General features: G+C 41.9%; 4 protein-coding genes across 8 annotated transcripts; 1 reads left to right on the plus strand and 3 right to left on the minus strand.

The window, feature by feature from the left end:
- Positions 1-48: 48 nt before the first annotated feature.
- On the minus strand, positions 49-2,586 carry LOC129587610 (uncharacterized). The gene is made up of 9 exons (XM_055481428.1): positions 2,376-2,586; positions 2,139-2,220; positions 1,977-2,074; positions 1,760-1,849; positions 1,628-1,679; positions 1,110-1,568; positions 885-982; positions 565-684; positions 49-454 (listed from the first exon to the last, which is right to left on the minus strand). The coding sequence occupies exons 1-9, from the start codon at positions 2,431-2,433 to the stop codon at positions 192-194; spliced, it is 1,320 nt and encodes a 439-aa protein (XP_055337403.1). The 5' UTR covers positions 2,434-2,586; the 3' UTR covers positions 49-191.
- Positions 2,587-2,848: 262 nt separating this feature from the next.
- LOC129587611 (osteopetrosis-associated transmembrane protein 1-like) lies at positions 2,849-5,622 on the minus strand. Its single transcript, XM_055481429.1, has 6 exons — positions 4,532-5,622; positions 4,328-4,445; positions 3,979-4,103; positions 3,748-3,897; positions 3,515-3,680; positions 2,849-3,248 (listed from the first exon to the last, which is right to left on the minus strand). Exons 1-6 carry the CDS (start codon positions 4,994-4,996, stop codon positions 3,160-3,162), a joined length of 1,113 nt encoding a protein of 370 aa, XP_055337404.1. The 5' UTR covers positions 4,997-5,622; the 3' UTR covers positions 2,849-3,159.
- A 131-nt stretch (positions 5,623-5,753) lies between these two features.
- LOC129587609 (ribitol-5-phosphate transferase FKTN-like) lies at positions 5,754-8,700 on the minus strand. Its single transcript, XM_055481426.1, has 7 exons — positions 8,083-8,700; positions 7,797-7,994; positions 7,155-7,480; positions 6,813-7,087; positions 6,489-6,622; positions 6,301-6,425; positions 5,754-6,218 (listed from the first exon to the last, which is right to left on the minus strand). Exons 1-7 carry the CDS (start codon positions 8,242-8,244, stop codon positions 5,954-5,956), a joined length of 1,485 nt encoding a protein of 494 aa, XP_055337401.1. The 5' UTR covers positions 8,245-8,700; the 3' UTR covers positions 5,754-5,953.
- A 410-nt stretch (positions 8,701-9,110) lies between these two features.
- On the plus strand, positions 9,111-16,530 carry LOC129587607 (uncharacterized). 5 transcript variants are annotated; one of them, XM_055481422.1, is made up of 8 exons: positions 9,111-9,359; positions 9,919-9,946; positions 10,116-10,956; positions 12,035-12,427; positions 12,569-12,811; positions 14,829-14,990; positions 15,073-15,522; positions 15,893-16,530. In XM_055481422.1, the coding sequence occupies exons 3-8, from the start codon at positions 10,693-10,695 to the stop codon at positions 16,229-16,231; spliced, it is 1,851 nt and encodes a 616-aa protein (XP_055337397.1). In that variant the 5' UTR covers positions 9,111-9,359; positions 9,919-9,946; positions 10,116-10,692; the 3' UTR covers positions 16,232-16,530. The 5 variants fall into 5 exon arrangements, with proteins under 5 accessions (XP_055337397.1, XP_055337400.1, XP_055337398.1 ...); XM_055481425.1 differs by lacking the exon at positions 9,111-9,359 and having other exon boundaries at positions 9,622-9,946; positions 15,073-15,513; positions 15,896-16,530; XM_055481423.1 differs by lacking the exon at positions 9,111-9,359 and having other exon boundaries at positions 9,623-9,946; positions 15,896-16,530.
- The last annotated feature ends 174 nt before the right edge of the window (positions 16,531-16,704 follow it).

The following is a 16,704-nucleotide window of genomic DNA, read 5'->3' on the forward strand; positions in this document are numbered from 1 at the left end:
CTACGGTTCATCCCGCGTAAAATACTGTTTCATAAAAGACGTCAATACTCAGTTCTTTGTGCCCGGTTTAATATCCAATGAGAATGATTTCCCAATAAAAATTAATAAAAACTTGTAAGCGCATTCATAAACCATCTCGGGAGGTATCGACAAAAAAACAGCTGATCTTTTAATAATCTCGTTTTTCTAAGTTATTTTTCATCGGTTGGGTCTGGCTGATCCGTTGTTACGGCGGTATCCGTGACATCTGTATCCGGCTCGGAAGTGCTGGTGACGTCGTATTCCCGTCCGTAGTCCGTCATACGCAGTAGATAAAAATCCATCTCTACCGGTCGTTCACAAAAAGGATTCCCCATCATATCGCATTCCCAAAACTGGAACTGGGCATCCGCACCCGGTCCGTATCCACCGCATACGCTCGTGTTACCGGCGCCGGCGGCGCTTTGCTGGAGGACTACAAAACAGGCAATACAATAATAAAAAAGTTCAGTATAATGACTCCGTACACCAGACTGGAGGCGTCCATGAAATTAACTAATACATCAGCAGAAAATGCTTTGTTACCGGTAGTGTAATTCTGCTGCTTCGGCGATTCAGCACTGTCTGCAAGAATAATACGCATGTCGCCAAATGGTCGCATAACAGCGATCCATGGTCCTTGTGTCCAATTATTCAGGGTTCTCGCTAATGATAGAAAAAATCTGATTATTCACTATCATTTCAGTTTATTAGCCAATAGCCACCCGATTGTCAAAAAAAAAGCGCGGCGAGAGGTATATCGTACTATTAACTATTTGATAAACATATCTGTGTAAATGACGGTGGCGTGAAGTGTGTACATACTGTATTACGAGCAGGTACGCTCAACTCTATACGGCACTAACTTATGTTATCCACCACATTAAATTCCTCCAACGTAGTAGGTTGCACTAGCCGTCCTCCCACTCCTTGGCAGTATCTCCAGGTCGACATAAAAGATCCACTGCATAAAAAAATTATTAGGCAATTTCACAACGTACTGTTTGTAAACCAGCAGCGCTATGTATGTATTTGTTCTCAATGGTATTTCACAATTGTTATTATCTATTTCACAATATGCCTAAATTCACCTCTCAAAGCGTGGCGCAATAAAGTAGCACTTATTCTGCAGCGGACTCAAGAACCAGTTATCCGGGCACGATAATCCCACCAGCGCCTTGACATTCTCCGAGTTACCGTCATCATCATCCACTTCGTCGCTGGAGTCGGTGGTCACAATGTCGTCGGCACTGGAATCCGTTGCATCAGCGTCATCATCGTCGCTGGCTTCGGTTGTACTGCCAATGTTGACGATGAGAGGGTCGGCATCGTCATCATCGTCGTCGTCCGGCGTAGTCGAGGTCACCGTTCCCGGAACCGTCGTTGGCATGGGCGAAGTGGGAGCGCCCAGCGTCCGCAGTGCCATGGCATCGCTTAAGGTCATCAACGGTACCGGCAAAGTACTGGCCGACCTACTCATCTTCATGCACAGATATCCCATGTTTTTCGTCCCACAATCTGTGGATAAAGGTGTCGGGTCCAGGACTTGCCTGTCAAACAGAAACATTCATCATTCCAATTGAGAGATGTGCATCCTGTATATACACACTTCAAATCGATGTAGTCACATGTTGCTGGGCCGTTGTCCATCAGAAGCACCTCTGCAGCAATGATTAATAGTTCAAACAGTTACGTAATGTTAAGTACTGCCATTGTAAAACTTGTCGCGCTGTGATCATACCTTGTGATCGATCCAGGTTGGTCAAGCCACTCCCGATCCAGAATTTCGTTTGCCCGTTCTGAGGCGCCATTCTTTTTAGGAATACGAACACTGCAAATTGCCAGCATGGAACGTGTAATTAGGCGACGGAGGTGCAAAACACACGTGCGCATACAACGGATTTCACTTTACGTGCGAATTACATATGGGAACAGTTTACGTAGTGGGTCTTACTTACAGCTGTTTAGTTCCACTAAGGATGCGTCTGATAATTCTGCCAAATCCGACATCATGGCCCAACATCTCGCCTGGGCATCGTCCCATGATGACACAGTGCTGCCAACCAAAAAAAACTGCCCTTTTTAATTTTTCAACGCACGCGCGGGGATTCACTTTTCACCTTGTACCGAGAAAGTAGCATCTGTCATCATCGCCGGGAATCCAACCATCGTCGCAAGGACCGGGAGAGTTATTACTATTGCCTAGAGTGAATTTATGCAATAGGTTACATCGCACATAGATATAAAAGCGTGTCTTTTTTATCAGCGTATAAATACATTAACGTATAAATGAGCAGTTTAAAAGATCATTAAAAACTTTGGTACGGTTATAATAAGTACGACCAGCGAGTGCATACCGACAGGAACAGCCGTGGCCAAACCAACGCCAATAATAAAAACCAGGATGAACTCCATGGCAAAACAGTTAGCAACACCGTCACAATTCGACCATCCACTTAAAAACTGGTCAGGAAACCAAATAGCTAATAAATCTCAGAATAGCCGGCCTCAAGTTATTTTAGGACGATCCCAACATCAATAAACTTCTCTACCTTGAAAATACTGCAACCTCAACATTTTACTTCCCTTTTATGCACATTTTCTAAGAATACGCCGCTGTTTGATAATATTAATGTCGTAGTAAAGAAAGTGCTACCGCTGAACTGTGCGCTATTGCGTCCGGGAATAACGAGCCCGCAATAAAAACATCTGCATATACAGACAAATATGCTGGCTATTGTTGTAATTTTTTGTTGTTGCAGAAGAGAAAATAAAATGCTGACTTGGTAAGTCTAGTGCCTGGGACCAACCAAATAATTTTCAATGGGAAAAATCTCGCGTGAAGACACACCCGGGTTCAGAAGTATGGACTGAAATCTGACCAATCACACTTACAGAATGTAAGTATTTCGAAATCGTCGTCATTTATAGTTTACTCTGCATTATAATTCACGGAATTACAATGGCAAAGAGATCAACCAAGTAGGCTAAATCAGCGCAATAATAAACACAATTTGACCGATAAAAATGTCGTAATGGGCAAGACTGGATTTTAAGAAACGTATCACAGACTAACAGGGAATCACAATATTATAACGAAAAACCATAGTTTATCAACTGATGTACGCAAACAAACCATCCTTACAATGGCGCATATGACATGTCGGAACTTTGGCTGTTGCTGCGGAAGCGCTGTGATGAAGTGAATTCAGAATTTTCCAAACGATCCTCTGTGAAAAAAATAACTTAAGTGAGTCGATTATTAGTTTATTACCAATTTCAAGTTATAAAAGTAAGATAATTCTCTCCAAGTGATGGCGAAATATAATGGAAATTATATCAACGAAACCGGTCCAACTCTTTAATTCCAGATACTTTTAATCTATGTAGCACGCATAAATGCGACTAACTAAGCTCTTACAGTAAATAAGTCGATTATTATGATAACATTATTAATTATCTGCAACGAAGAATAACTATGATACATAATACTCACGTCTCCGGATAATGTATGCTTCAAACGACGAATTGAAGAACATGGCAATGTAGAAAACAATGGTGGACGCAAAGACAATAATCGTTACCGCCCAGACCAGAAACATGCCGGGATGCTCCTTTTCACACTGAAAATACTTTCCCCACATAATTCGTGTCTGATTCATCTGGAATCACAAACATGACGATGATCAGCACCGCAATATCCATTAAATCATTCTGACGGGCACATACCACATCGACAACATCCATGCAAACTCTGGCCAGATCCCGCGTGTAATTGGAATAGTAAAAGTCGGAAAGATCTTTATACAGCGGATAACATTCTTGACAGACCAGCGACGAATTAGTTATATTGGCCATTTTATCTCCCAGAACAAAATTCTGCAATTATAGGGAACATTTAAATTACAATTTCAAGCTTCCAACTGAGCAGGCGATGAAAACGCAGTAATTACGCTTTACCAAAATAATTCCATGTTTCGCGAAGCAATCCGTCAGATTGCGATGTTTACGCATGAAGATGATCAAATTTTCGGAAAACTGATATTGAACCGTGCCGTGCTTGATGAAGTAATAGTTGAAGCAATCTGAAAAGCGGAATAAATTTGTCACATTACGCCAAAAAAAAACACCATTCACAGTGCACAAAAAAGCTGAAAGCTATAATTATTATATAAGTAAAACCTAATTTTTAGTATAAATGTGTAGCAATTTACGCAGACTGTGAAATGCGAGGTGGAAAATCAAAAGGTAAACTCTGAACGCTTTCTACTTAACTTAAAAACATAATAAAGTAGCCCGATCTACTTACAGGAACATCGCGAATCGCCCCACAAGCTTTCAATGGACTGATTCGTGCGATGCACCACACCGATCATATCACTGCCGTAGACCATGTCTTCACAGCTTTTGCCATCTTGATCCATATCCTAATCACAAGACCACGGATGTTTGCAAGAAATTTAATAATTTTAATTCTTTAAAATCTAAAAATACCCCTCAAGTACTGATGTACCTGAGAGTACTGAATGTAGGACTGCTGCGCGATCAGATACGGTTCCACACACCGTTCGCACAGCAGAATCGGTCGGGAGAAATTCACAGCACAGCCGAGGAAGGCCGACGAATGATACCCGTACGCTGTCAGATTTTCATGACAGTCATGCAAAACCGCTGCCCGACTCCGCGGCGCATCAGGCGATAAGTACAGCGGAGTGGGAATGTAGGAAAAGGCCGTGTGGCGGTCGGTGAAATCTGGATCATCGACCAGTGTGGCCAGACAGTCGAGATCCAACTGCGTCTTGTCGTTCGAACAGGTGAGATACGGCGCGAAACGCGTCCAACTTTCCGATATATCCTTGGGTGTTGAGATTGTGGAATTTGTGGAGTTGAAACTTGAGCAGACACTTGTAGTAAATCGGAGTATCTGTATCACCGTGGTCCACAGATATAAGGAGGTTGGAAAGGATTCACGTGCCATTCTTTGAGCACGGGATGAGAATTGATAGCCGATAGGCAATAAAAGGACGAAGTTTGGTATGCTGTACCTCGGTCTTCAGTGATTATTAATCACCCATTTACGACTCCAGACTACGGTACTTGTACCAGTAACAAGAGTAAAAAAATTAGTAGAGTAGAGCAGACTCAAAGTAAAATGCAGATTAATGCTATTTTTTTCCAAAAGTCGAAGGAGACATAACTGAGATATGGTATTGTCGACTATAAAAAGTCAGCTGATTTCCCATGCTGTGCATATGCCATAAGCATGCAATTTCTGCAAAAGTACTTACTGTTCGCATCTGACGAACAATTATTATTGTCGAGTTTTAAAAATTTGTTTATGTAAAGGTTTCTATTTAAAATTACATACATATTAGCAATGATGGATTTCCATCTATAAAGTATTTGCAAAATATTTACAAACATAGGTTTCCCGGTCCTCAGGCTATTGTTTATTCCATCAAAATTTTTGAAAATTCTGAACAAGCATTAACAGCTTTAACCCTTCCGATGATAAGTCAAACTCAACAGCAACATTAGCCACGCTGTGTACACCATGTACAGATACCTCGTAATTTCAGAGAACAATAGGCAAAAGCCAAAAATTCGTTCTAACAGTTGTGCACGTATTCTTATTAATCAGTATTTTTCTACCAATTACAGAGTATGACATTGCGAAAGTAGACCTCCAATAAACACATCCCAAAATAGCTAAAATCGAATACAAAACCTCCCTGCAGTATAACAAAGCCTGGGTAAAACAGATAAAACATGGCAAGAAAAGAGAATCAACGCAATCAATACCAATCACAAATTGAGCAAACGATACGAGAATTCAGAATAACAGCCGCCAATAACAACAGATCCAACGGTAAACACATCACCAGATATTGTATCCTCTTGCAGGAAGAAGCATCACAGATTCCAAACAGTCCGATCAGATAGTCGCATTTACTGATCGAACATCACCGTTCCCACCATAGAATTTGGGATTCAGATAAATCGCTTCGGTTTTCTGGTTTTCTGTCCAGAACCCATTCAGCTGTGCATTAGGCGGACTAATGCGCCAATCCCATTTCTCTACCGGTCGAAACCAGGTATCGCCGTAATTTGCCCGAATGTAAGTTAAAGGTTGGCAGGGAATGCGTACAAGAATGCCAAGAAAACTGGTCCAACAAAGAGTAAATCGCGGAAATGTATATCTACGGTAAAACAAAAATGTACGTAAGTTCAATATGGAAAAGCACCATATTTCTCGAAGACCATGAAACAACGGAGACTTACTTAAACTTTTGCCCGGCCACGTACGCAGTGGCACCGTTCCATACTTGATTGAATTCTTCATAGAAGAAATAGATATCCACCTTCGTTTCATCAAAAGCAAACGAAATTTGCAAACTGTCGTTCTTCTAAAAAATTTCAGAAATACCGATTTGTCTTTCGATAAGCTACAGTTACTAATCTTGTCTTACCATTCCTAACCGGTAAGCTGTCTCAAAACCATGGTCTTCGAATAAATCTGCCAAGTTGGTTTTAAAGTCTTTGATAAAGATGCCGATATCAATGTCTTGACTGTAGGGAATAATATCGCACTGTCTAAACCAGCCTAAAGAAGCATAACACATAAAAATCCAATTAATGTGCTCTAACGAAAGGTAACAGTTGTAAATACAACATCCAGGAAACAGCCGGTACGGGGTAAAAAATGGAAATGCAAGGCTACGGACGGGATAAAAAATGGTAACTTATACGAAAGTTTTCGTTGGTATTAACGGCACAAAAGCAAATACCGGTACCTAATAATGTTCCGCTACTAATCCACCAAACGACCCCGGCTTCGTCAAGAATTTTCCTGATCCGGAATAAAATCTTTTTTGTTCGAGCCCGAAATAATCCATCATCCGTGGACGTCATATTGGGATAGGCCTTCAAGAATGCCTCTACCGACGATCTGTTGCACGGAATAAAATTCGACGTGAAATACGAATGCCGGAATTCTTCCAGGTTTGTTGGAATAAGCACTGGAATATCCATAATGTTCGAATTGATCGCCAAGGAAGTCAAAGCTATCCTGCAAAAGGCAAAACAAAACTCACCAAGAAGTACGAACACCGAGGTCGGTAATTGCTCGTTCTCACCTGTCGTACACTCTGTTCGATTTTCCAAAAGCCAGAGCGGAAAAATTCCACATCCCTTGACCATTCTGCCAATGTCTTCGGCATGACGCGAACTGTTTATTCGTGGAACGGGCTTGGCTGGTCATGGATAAACCGTCGGAAAGTGGTTGGAAAATGGCAATATGAATAAGCTGACCACCCTGATTTCCCACGTACAGATGAGACACTTTACTGTCAATCTCACCATTCCGGCAATGTGGAAGAGCAAAATCTCGACGTTCCCGACCACACACCAAGTTCTCCGTAACAATGCAACGTGCACTTCCGGCGTAATTTGTGAAGTTTTTCTAACAATAAAAAAATAAGAGAGATAACAGCTTAAAACGGACAAAGCAGGTCCTAAAAAAGTTCAGTGAGCTTCCGAACACTGACTATGTAAGAATACGAATAAATATTTACATTTCCTATGCATTAAACTTTAAAGGCTGAAAGCATGAACGATGCCTTTTTACAGCAACCGTGAATTCACAGCAACTGCGCATAATTTTATAAGAGAAATAATATATATAAAGCGTTTTCATAGAAGTATCGTAAATTCGGTCAAAAGTTAAACTGTACGTCTACAGACTTCCAAAAAATAAATTGTTTTAAAATTAAACTTACCAGTTCGGAATCGGAAATCGGATAGGAGCCCAACGATACAACATCATTCTGGGAAAGAATTCCCAAACAGAAATCCACACCAAACTTCTCGGCAGTCTTCGCTACACAATCCAAAAAAGATGGATCCACAATAAACAGCACCCCAGGCCAGTTGGTCATAAGCCAACGAATTTCACGGGAATCATACGGCGCATATAGCTGCAACAACCCGGAAAACATGTTACACAGACTAACTGCGACCTTGCTGATTCTTGCGCAGTATTTCTGGCTAAGTGAATCGACAAACCTTGCGAAGCACACCATTCGCTGCCGAGGAGTCTTGGGAATCTCCACTGCCTCGCAACAACACAAACCACATACACACCGTGAGAAGGGAGACCAGAATAATCAACCAGCGATAGGTTCTCCATATGGGTCGCAACACAGCGCGAGTCCGACGTTCTCGCATCCCGAATTCCGCTGATGTTGATTCATGCAAAGAGCTCCGTCGTTACGGAAAACGCATAATTGTTCAGACGGCGCATGATCACGCAAATGATCAATCGAGTGCGCATCTGCAGGGTGTTTTGCAGATAACAGTTCCCACCCTCGTTTGTAAACAGAACACTGTTAACAGCGGGTAAAGGGTAAAACAAAACTTGCGCAGCTATGAAAAAGTCTGCGAAACAACGAAAAGGCACAAGTGTACTCGTACGAATACAACATGATCAGACACCAAAAGAGAATCCCAGTCCACCAGTTGCAGCATATAATCAGTTTTCTAACAAGGAACCACACTTTTTAAAAGTTAATCGCTCTGATTTCATTCGTTTAGTAAACAGCAAAGTACTACCGTAATTTTTTACTAATTATACTGTAAATAGAATCTGCACGTCATAACTTTTTTCAGGCATTTGCAATAATCGCCCCTGTAAGCTGTAATGTTGTAATACGGGATCGGTGTGCAAGTTAAGCCGCCACAGCTGGCCACAGAACTTTTTTTTGTTCAAAGCCCGTTCATTATCTTGTGCTTTGTATTACTGTACAGTAAATATTGAGGAATGTTTAAAAGCTTCGAATGTTGTAAAAGCATCAGTCCTTGTTCGAATTCGTTAATTTTTTCTTTGCGAATATTTGGCATAGCGGCATGGAAGAAGGATACAGATGTCTGTGTTGTACTCGTAGTAGTAAGTCACTGCTGTACATATCCTAATACAAGTTAGAAAACTGCATCCAAGCCGGCTAAAGCAAATATAATGGCGTGCTGCAATGTGGGTTGCAAATGTCGATCGAGCAGGCTGTCCGCTGTCAGGTGATTTAAAATCCCAGTGGCTCATTCACAGACAGGATATCTTCCCTGGATTCCCTCACATCCTCATGTGGCTCACTATATTGCATGCCATCGTACTTCCGGTGCATTTGCGTGTGCTAAACTGCTGATCGTACGGAAGTTGATGGGCAGTTTTCGGAGTGCACTTGTCCACTTGCCGGAGATGGTGCAGGATGTCAGACGGAGCAGTTGGTATTTTTACCATGAGTCCGGATTGTGAACATCTTTTCCAACCGAACGTATTGTACTCTGCCGTACGTACAATATATATTCACTGTACGATTAGATCGTGACCGCAGTAAAAGAAAACTTTCCTTTCGAGATATACATAAATTTACCGAATTAAGTGCATCGATCATGCAACATTTCAATGTCATATGCAGTACGGTACGGTGGAGAGTAAGTACAAGCGAGTTTCGGGGCAGTAAAAAGCATATTGCAGAGTACTTTAAGTTAAACTGTTCCCGTTTCTGCACCGTGCTTGGTAGCGGGACAACCAATTGCAATAGACTATGTGATGCGGGATCGATAAATTTACTTATGCATCACATAGTCAGCATGTCAGCTTATTTTTTGCGCTGCCATCCTACTTTATAGTACTGTACTGGTACTTCCCTACGGAAACCAGCCAGCTGTTTACATTATTTTCTGAATTCTGTGGTACAACCACAACTTTCCCTTTCGTTAAACTTTTCTTCTCATCTTCTCTTTTTGCAAATATTTCAAACTTCTGATTCATCTCTGTGAAATCGTTATACACCTACCACTCTTGACTTTAATTTAGCTGTTATTAATTACGTACTGTATTTTCAGCGCTTGCTGGTTGCATGGATGGTTGTATGTAAGTAAACGGTTTATTTTTTCTACCACTTAACCGTCTTGCGTCGATATAATATTATTATTGCAGCAGTGCGTCATGGCTTTGCAGTGCACAATTGCCACATTGTGTGCAAACTATTAATATTGTATCGCTGCGTTTAGAATTATTAGTATTGAACTGTTTGTTATAGAGTACGCCTATGCTACCACTTTTCCCATTATTGCTGATCCAGAAAGAATGAAATACGTCGCCGATCTCTGAAAATTTCTCAATCTGACCCAAATTAGTGGGCGTTTATATCATCCTGGAGGCTTGACGTATACAGACACCGTTATTAATTTTAGAAGAATTGTGTATCTCATTCTTGATTCAGTGATCATTGTGGAACCATTGTGGGACCTTTCTGTTAATCCTGGAGTCACTGTGACAGACTGACAATCACACACGTCAAGTACCATCCGTTCTATTATTTTTATTCCCATACAGCATAAAACTGGCATTCTTTTTGCGAAGTATTACCATTTACGCAAGCGTGACCTTATGCAGTAAATGGTACTAATCACACACGCCAGACATAATGGCGTCGACGTCGGATGAGTAATTAAATCATAATCTGATTGAAATCAGGAAATTAATTCGTCTAAAGGAAGAAAAGGGATGGTCGATCGTTTAAGTGTGTCATTAATTACTCCACACATGCTCCGTCGGAGAACCGCAAATGTATGTCCACAATATTCCATCGAAATTGACTGACCATCGTTGGCGTCATGCATAACATGTGGATCGTTCGGGCGATTTATTGCGGACAATTGTTAATGCGTACGTATTTTGGATTGCCCACAGTCTGTCTACTGTCCATATTATTATCGTTGACTGGAGGGTCCCACGTGAGTGCTGTCCCGCTGCCCCTTCGCGCCGTTGAAGACACTGGTCTCGAGTTCATGGTGGCCAACAGCCAGCAGGAACTTCAGTTTGCTCCTTCCGAATCGGGCATATCGTCCCAGCCATCCGCTTCCGGTTACGACTTAGAGGTAAACTATACTATATAGTTTCTATAAATTTTTTTTAAAACCCTCAGAAGTTGATTGTTCAATTTTTCACCCAATTTTACTAAGAACGTATACAGTTTTACATTATTTATCTTCGATGTTTTGTTGGTTGACTTTGTGCTTTCTGTTACCGTCTAATTATAAAACTTGCGTTTTTGGTTTTTAAATTTTTCTACGTTGCCATTGTATTCGATAAGCCCTGATTGTGAGTGAGACTTATCAGGAAAAGACGTGACATGTGGTTTTAAAGCCAATTTGCGATTGTGAATGCAGCATATTTTTGGAATTTCTTTTGTAAGAAAGGCGGATGCCTGCGCGTGACCTTTTCTTTCGTTCATCGTTCATCACCTATTTTATTAATACGTAATTACTGCTTTCCCTTAGTATCGTAGACCTTAATTACAATCATACTGCACATGCGTAGACAGTCCGTGGAAGTACTGTACATAATTAAGTGCGGTAATCAGTCTGATCAGCGATACTAAAATGGATGATTAATCGGCGGAAATGGAGCGTTATGGTTAGAATAAATAGCATTTGAAGTGCTGTTCTTGAAACCCAGTACAGCACCGGATCGCAAGCTCTGCCGACCCGATGGCCGCACCCAGTCCGGTTACAGGAGGAAATTAAATCAAATCAGGAGATTTTATTATCGAAACTTAATGTAGTATAAACTTATGCCGTTCCTAAAGCCGGTTCCCAGTGCCCACCCTAATCCTGCACAACCTAATGTCAAGCTCGCTGTCCGCGCTACGCGTGGTGATTTTTAATCCAATTAATAACAGCTATAATTTTTGTCATAATATTGTTTACAAACCATTTCATAAACCAATAAACCTACATTGCTTGCACCTGCGAAGGTTTTATGAAGGTCTGGAATCGGCCACCTGTCAGTACCATTAATTTTGCTTTGCGCAGTTGTTTGGAACTGCACAGACAACGAGAAAATTGATACTGCAAGTATAGATTTTGTTGCGAAGTTTTATGTACAGTTTTTAACGCTTTGAACTTTACACAAGCATATCTGCTGAATTGTTAATTTCATTTTTTTGCACTGCAGCTGGCAGTACCCCCGGCAGTAGCAACAATAAGGAACGATGCTGAAATTGTTGGAGATAACAGCGGAAATATAGGTGACCAGGTGGATGAAGGAGTTTCACCGTACGCCCTGACCTTCGACCAGACTGTGCCCGCTCCAGGCTACAGATTACCCTGGATCCCAGCTGCTAGGCCGCGGTCCGAACCCACCACTTATGTAAGACCACTTGTGATCAGTACAGAGGATGACATTCCCAGAACAATCGAGGAAGCTGGAGATTTGGAGCCGGTGCTGGTCAAGCGGAACGTGCCGATATATGCCGAACCCATTAATCCAGAAGATGTTGCCGTGGCTATTGGTCGTATGGGAGACACAGATGAGTGGAGCCCATACGATCAGAATAGCGGCATTGTGGTTAGTAAAAATACAAAGATCGGTCTTAATGTCAAATACAAAGACAAAGATTAAGCGGTCTTAATGTTTCTCCAATGCGATTTACAAAGCCGGTTAGTTTAGAAATGCTATTGCATTGGTCCTAATCGCTTCATATTGCAGCGAAAGCTGAGATATCCTTTGCGTGATGCTGGGAGCGACTTAGACGTGTCCGGAGACGACTTACAGCAGTCGGCGGATGTCTGGGATTTCGATGCAGATATACCGACAGTTTCAGAGACCGACCGTAGCCGCGATCGGCAACAACAGGAAGAGAATGTTGAGGATTTATTAAGAGACCTCGCCATGCTGGATGGAAATCCACCGGATACGTTTGTTCGTACCCTGGAAGCCCCACAAGAAGAAGTAAGTTCATCCCGTTGTGGTGCACTGGTGCGTATATGATAAGGTAGCAAAACTAAACGTCTGAAGTATTACCATGCTTAGTTACTAGTTATTAAGATCTTATTTTATTTGTTAACATTACTTTTTCTGGCATAAAATCTTTCTTGAAAATTCGGGTTATCCCTTGCTTAGCTAATAGGCTCAAGTATAGAATCGTTTAAAATAACAAATTGAATAATTTATCGTTCCTTTGGCTGTCAGGTTATGGGTGCAGATGTCGCTCGTCGAACCTGGTTAAATCTGTGTTGGCCGGCTTTTAGCGTCTGGTCTGTGTTTAAGAGACGCGGGGGTGGTGCGCAGCCCATTGGGAAGAAAACTGGAATTAGAGCGGATGACACTTAGTTAATAACAACAGCATTATTATCCGGCAAACGACAAAATACGTGTCGTGCCGGCCGGCAGCTGCAGGAGTGTTATTGCGGCACTCCGTTGGAGTACGTCGTTATCCCGCGCTCGCACAATGCAGGTTTCCTTACGCCACGTCGGCGCAATGTTCTTCCGGTTAATGCGGACGTTGTTCGTTGGCCTTATTTTTTCCAAATCGCTTTTGTAAGACCTTGTTGGGACATTTAATTAGGGATTGAAGACCTGATTTCTCACTTCGGCGCAAACGCCATATATATAGACTTAAATTAAATAATTTGCTTTGTGCTGTTCTTCCGATGTGTGTGTGGTGTAATCCGGGTTCGTTCACAAACGGGGTTATTGTTGGATAATGGGGATTTGAACAATTCGTAACCAAACGTTGAATTTTGCAGTAGTTATTACGCTACCGTTACCTTAACATATTGATTGTCCCGTTTTATTAACGTGACAAATTAACAACGATAATGTCACAAAATAAACGGAATGGCGATGCAGCAAAACGGTTGGCTTAAACTTCGCACAATGGTCGCGAAGAAGTAGCTGTTACCGTAATTGTAAACCGCAGTGGTCTGTTAAGATGCTATTGCACTTCACAGATGCATTCGTTTCCTAAATGTTTTCGATCGAGATAGGAAACAAGTTAAGTGCGCTCCATGGTACAAACGATCAATAAATTTGTGGAACTGAAATTTGGTGAATATTTACCCGGTTGGAGCGTTTATCAGTCACAGCTTTCCATCGTTTAGCGTAAACAACCGGAAAACTGTGAAAAACGGCAACGCATCTTTGCGCGTAGATGCTCTGCCAGACTCCGCGGCACACGTGACCTATCGAATCACAAAAAGTTCCTTGTGTTCGGCACGTTTGTAGGCGTTAGCACCTTTATTTGCTTTCCGACTGACGGATCTAGTAGATGTACCGTGTATAACCGGGAGAGAGAGGACCAAGCGTCATCAAAAACACAGTGGTGGTATTATGCAAATACACGGCGTTCGACTGTGCAGTTTAGCTGGCGATCATGGCCAACAATATTGAACTGTAAATGTTAGGATCAGACTCATCTGCTGCAGTTCACCATGATCGTTTTAAACAGACGTCAATTGCACTGTGAAGTGGATTCATGTTGCTGTAAACTGACGATATATAATGTACCAGTGACATCTAGTTCGGCTCTTTGATTTGGTGCAAAAATGTTTTCCAACCGGTTAGCTGCTTGATAAGCTTCCGCATTTAGATATTCAGGGTTAAGCTTATCTGTGCTACGCCGTCTTAGAAACTTGCCGCAAGGTGAGGTGCTAGGTGCAATGTAAATTTTGTGTATACTGAGTAAGTCATGCAGCAATCATTCGAATGCGCAAACTCTCAGCGTCGGTTTATGCCCAGTTGAGGGTCTGGTTTGTCGTCTGTGTTACTCGCTCGCTGTACAATACGGAAATGATTTGAAACTTTGCCGGAAATTTACAATTCCGAGTTAAAGATGTATTTTACTGTTTTCTAGTGGCATGTTATACACACGCATACAATGCTCACTTGTCAACACCGTCAGTTTGTGTGCTGAAATCTCCACGCATTGCAGTTAAGTATTGTGTAATCGTTGTTATTTTCTTTAAAGGAAGACGTTGAGATCCAACCGGAATCAAACCGGGATTTTATACCAATGGGCGGATCCCGATTAAAACGCCTCTCAGTTCCAGCGTCGCAGGCCAACCGTCCGCCATTAGTGCGGCAGGACGCCGTGGACATACCGGATGATGAGTCCAGCGGCTCAACAACAGTACGTGCTAATTAAACACACCCCCTAATCGACAGCTGTTTTTTTAATCAGTATGCCAATCTGCTGCATATGTGTAATTCAGAACGCGGCTAATGACGACTCCGATGAAGATGACGAGGCCGATCGGGACCGGGCTGTCAGTGTTATCCTGGATGCCGAGGCATCGCAGCTGCGCCAGATGAAGAAATCCATTGAGAATGCGTTGCGGGCCAATCAACAACAGCAAGATATGGTACAGGCCCGCACTGTGCTGCGCGATGAGCCGGATGTTTTTGTTCGGTCGCAACGAGCGTTGCCCCTGAACTTGAAAGAAGGGGATGACGGACGCAAAGGTGATACGCTGGAGGACATGGATAAGGGTTTTGATGCCGTCGCTGAGACGATCAACCCGGGGGGCAGTTTGGTTGTACGACCTTTCGAAACTGAAGATTATGATCCGGAGAATGTAGCACAAAATGCAAGGTTATATAAACGGGCCTTGCTTGATGTACCCTTTGATCCACTGCCTCAGGACGAATTCCCGGTTAGTAAGGTCAGTGGGAATCCTTAATCTATGTTTGCTAAGTTTTATTGTGCAGAAGTAGCGATTTTTCATACGTGTACACGTACTCATGCACATATGGTGTTTATTAATAACTTGTGTTGAAATAAAACGCGCACGAGCACCTTAATTTATTCCGAAGGATGTAAACATATGTAAAATGCTTGTTCTCAGTGATAAAGAATTTTGCGCGTGTTATTTACATGTTCAGTATAATTTATGCTTATGTAAACTGACCGGCATACATCATCTTATAATTGTATTAAGCGGTTTAATAAATCAGTTTAATTCATTGTTCGTACGTATCTGTATATTAATTTTTTGATACAAACTGTTTATTTCACAAACTGTTTATCTTCAGCAGGATGAAGTTGAAGAGCGGCAGCTCGATGACGACGACGAAGATGATGACGAAGACGCCGCTGCTGCAGCATCCCGTCTGGAAATGCCCAGTCCCGAATCTGATGATCTACAGGAAGCCGTTGCCGGCCGTTTCCGCGTGTGCGATATGGTGCACAATAAGTTTTACCGTCAAATGTCCTTCACGGGTAAAACACTGGAAGTCGATGAATGTTACGTCAGTTGTGAGCGACGTGAAGGTGACCGGGTGTTCAGTCACATTTTCAAACTGGTGGACTGGCCATGCGGAGTTAAACTGGAAGGGAAGTGTGACAAGCAAGGAGTGTGCTCCGCATTTTAATTAATGCGGTCCGTCTTCTGTCACCAACGGGTCTTCATTTCCTTTTTACAAAATGGCGGTTTTCTGTGAAATTCTAGATCTTCAGATTTTCAAAATTATCATTTTGCTGTTTGTGTTACTGTTTTTAAAGTAACATTTTTAGATGGGTGCGTTATTGCTGCATTATCGCAAGCAACAGCGTTTTATTTTAGTTCTTAAAAATTTTATATAGAATAACTGGCACAAATATTTTTAGTTTTACATTTTTTTTCTGTGTTGTACTGTTCAGTTTAAAGCAGAGTAAACATAATAACACTGGGCGACGTCGCATTAAGCGTAATACAAACTCAGTAACCACATTGTTATTTTGCCGTTGACATTACTGCTAGAGTAGTACTTAATAGGCTCTATTAGAAGTTTTACATATGAACATTAACTGCCATCGGCAATAATTGTCGATTGTTAACAATTTCCGTTCAAAACAGCACCGTAAC

This window comes from Paramacrobiotus metropolitanus, unplaced genomic scaffold, assembly GCF_019649055.1.
Source record: "Paramacrobiotus metropolitanus isolate TYO unplaced genomic scaffold, Prichtersi_v1.0 Parri_scaffold0000025, whole genome shotgun sequence".
Classification (NCBI taxonomy): Eukaryota; Metazoa; Tardigrada; class Eutardigrada; order Parachela; family Macrobiotidae; genus Paramacrobiotus; species Paramacrobiotus metropolitanus.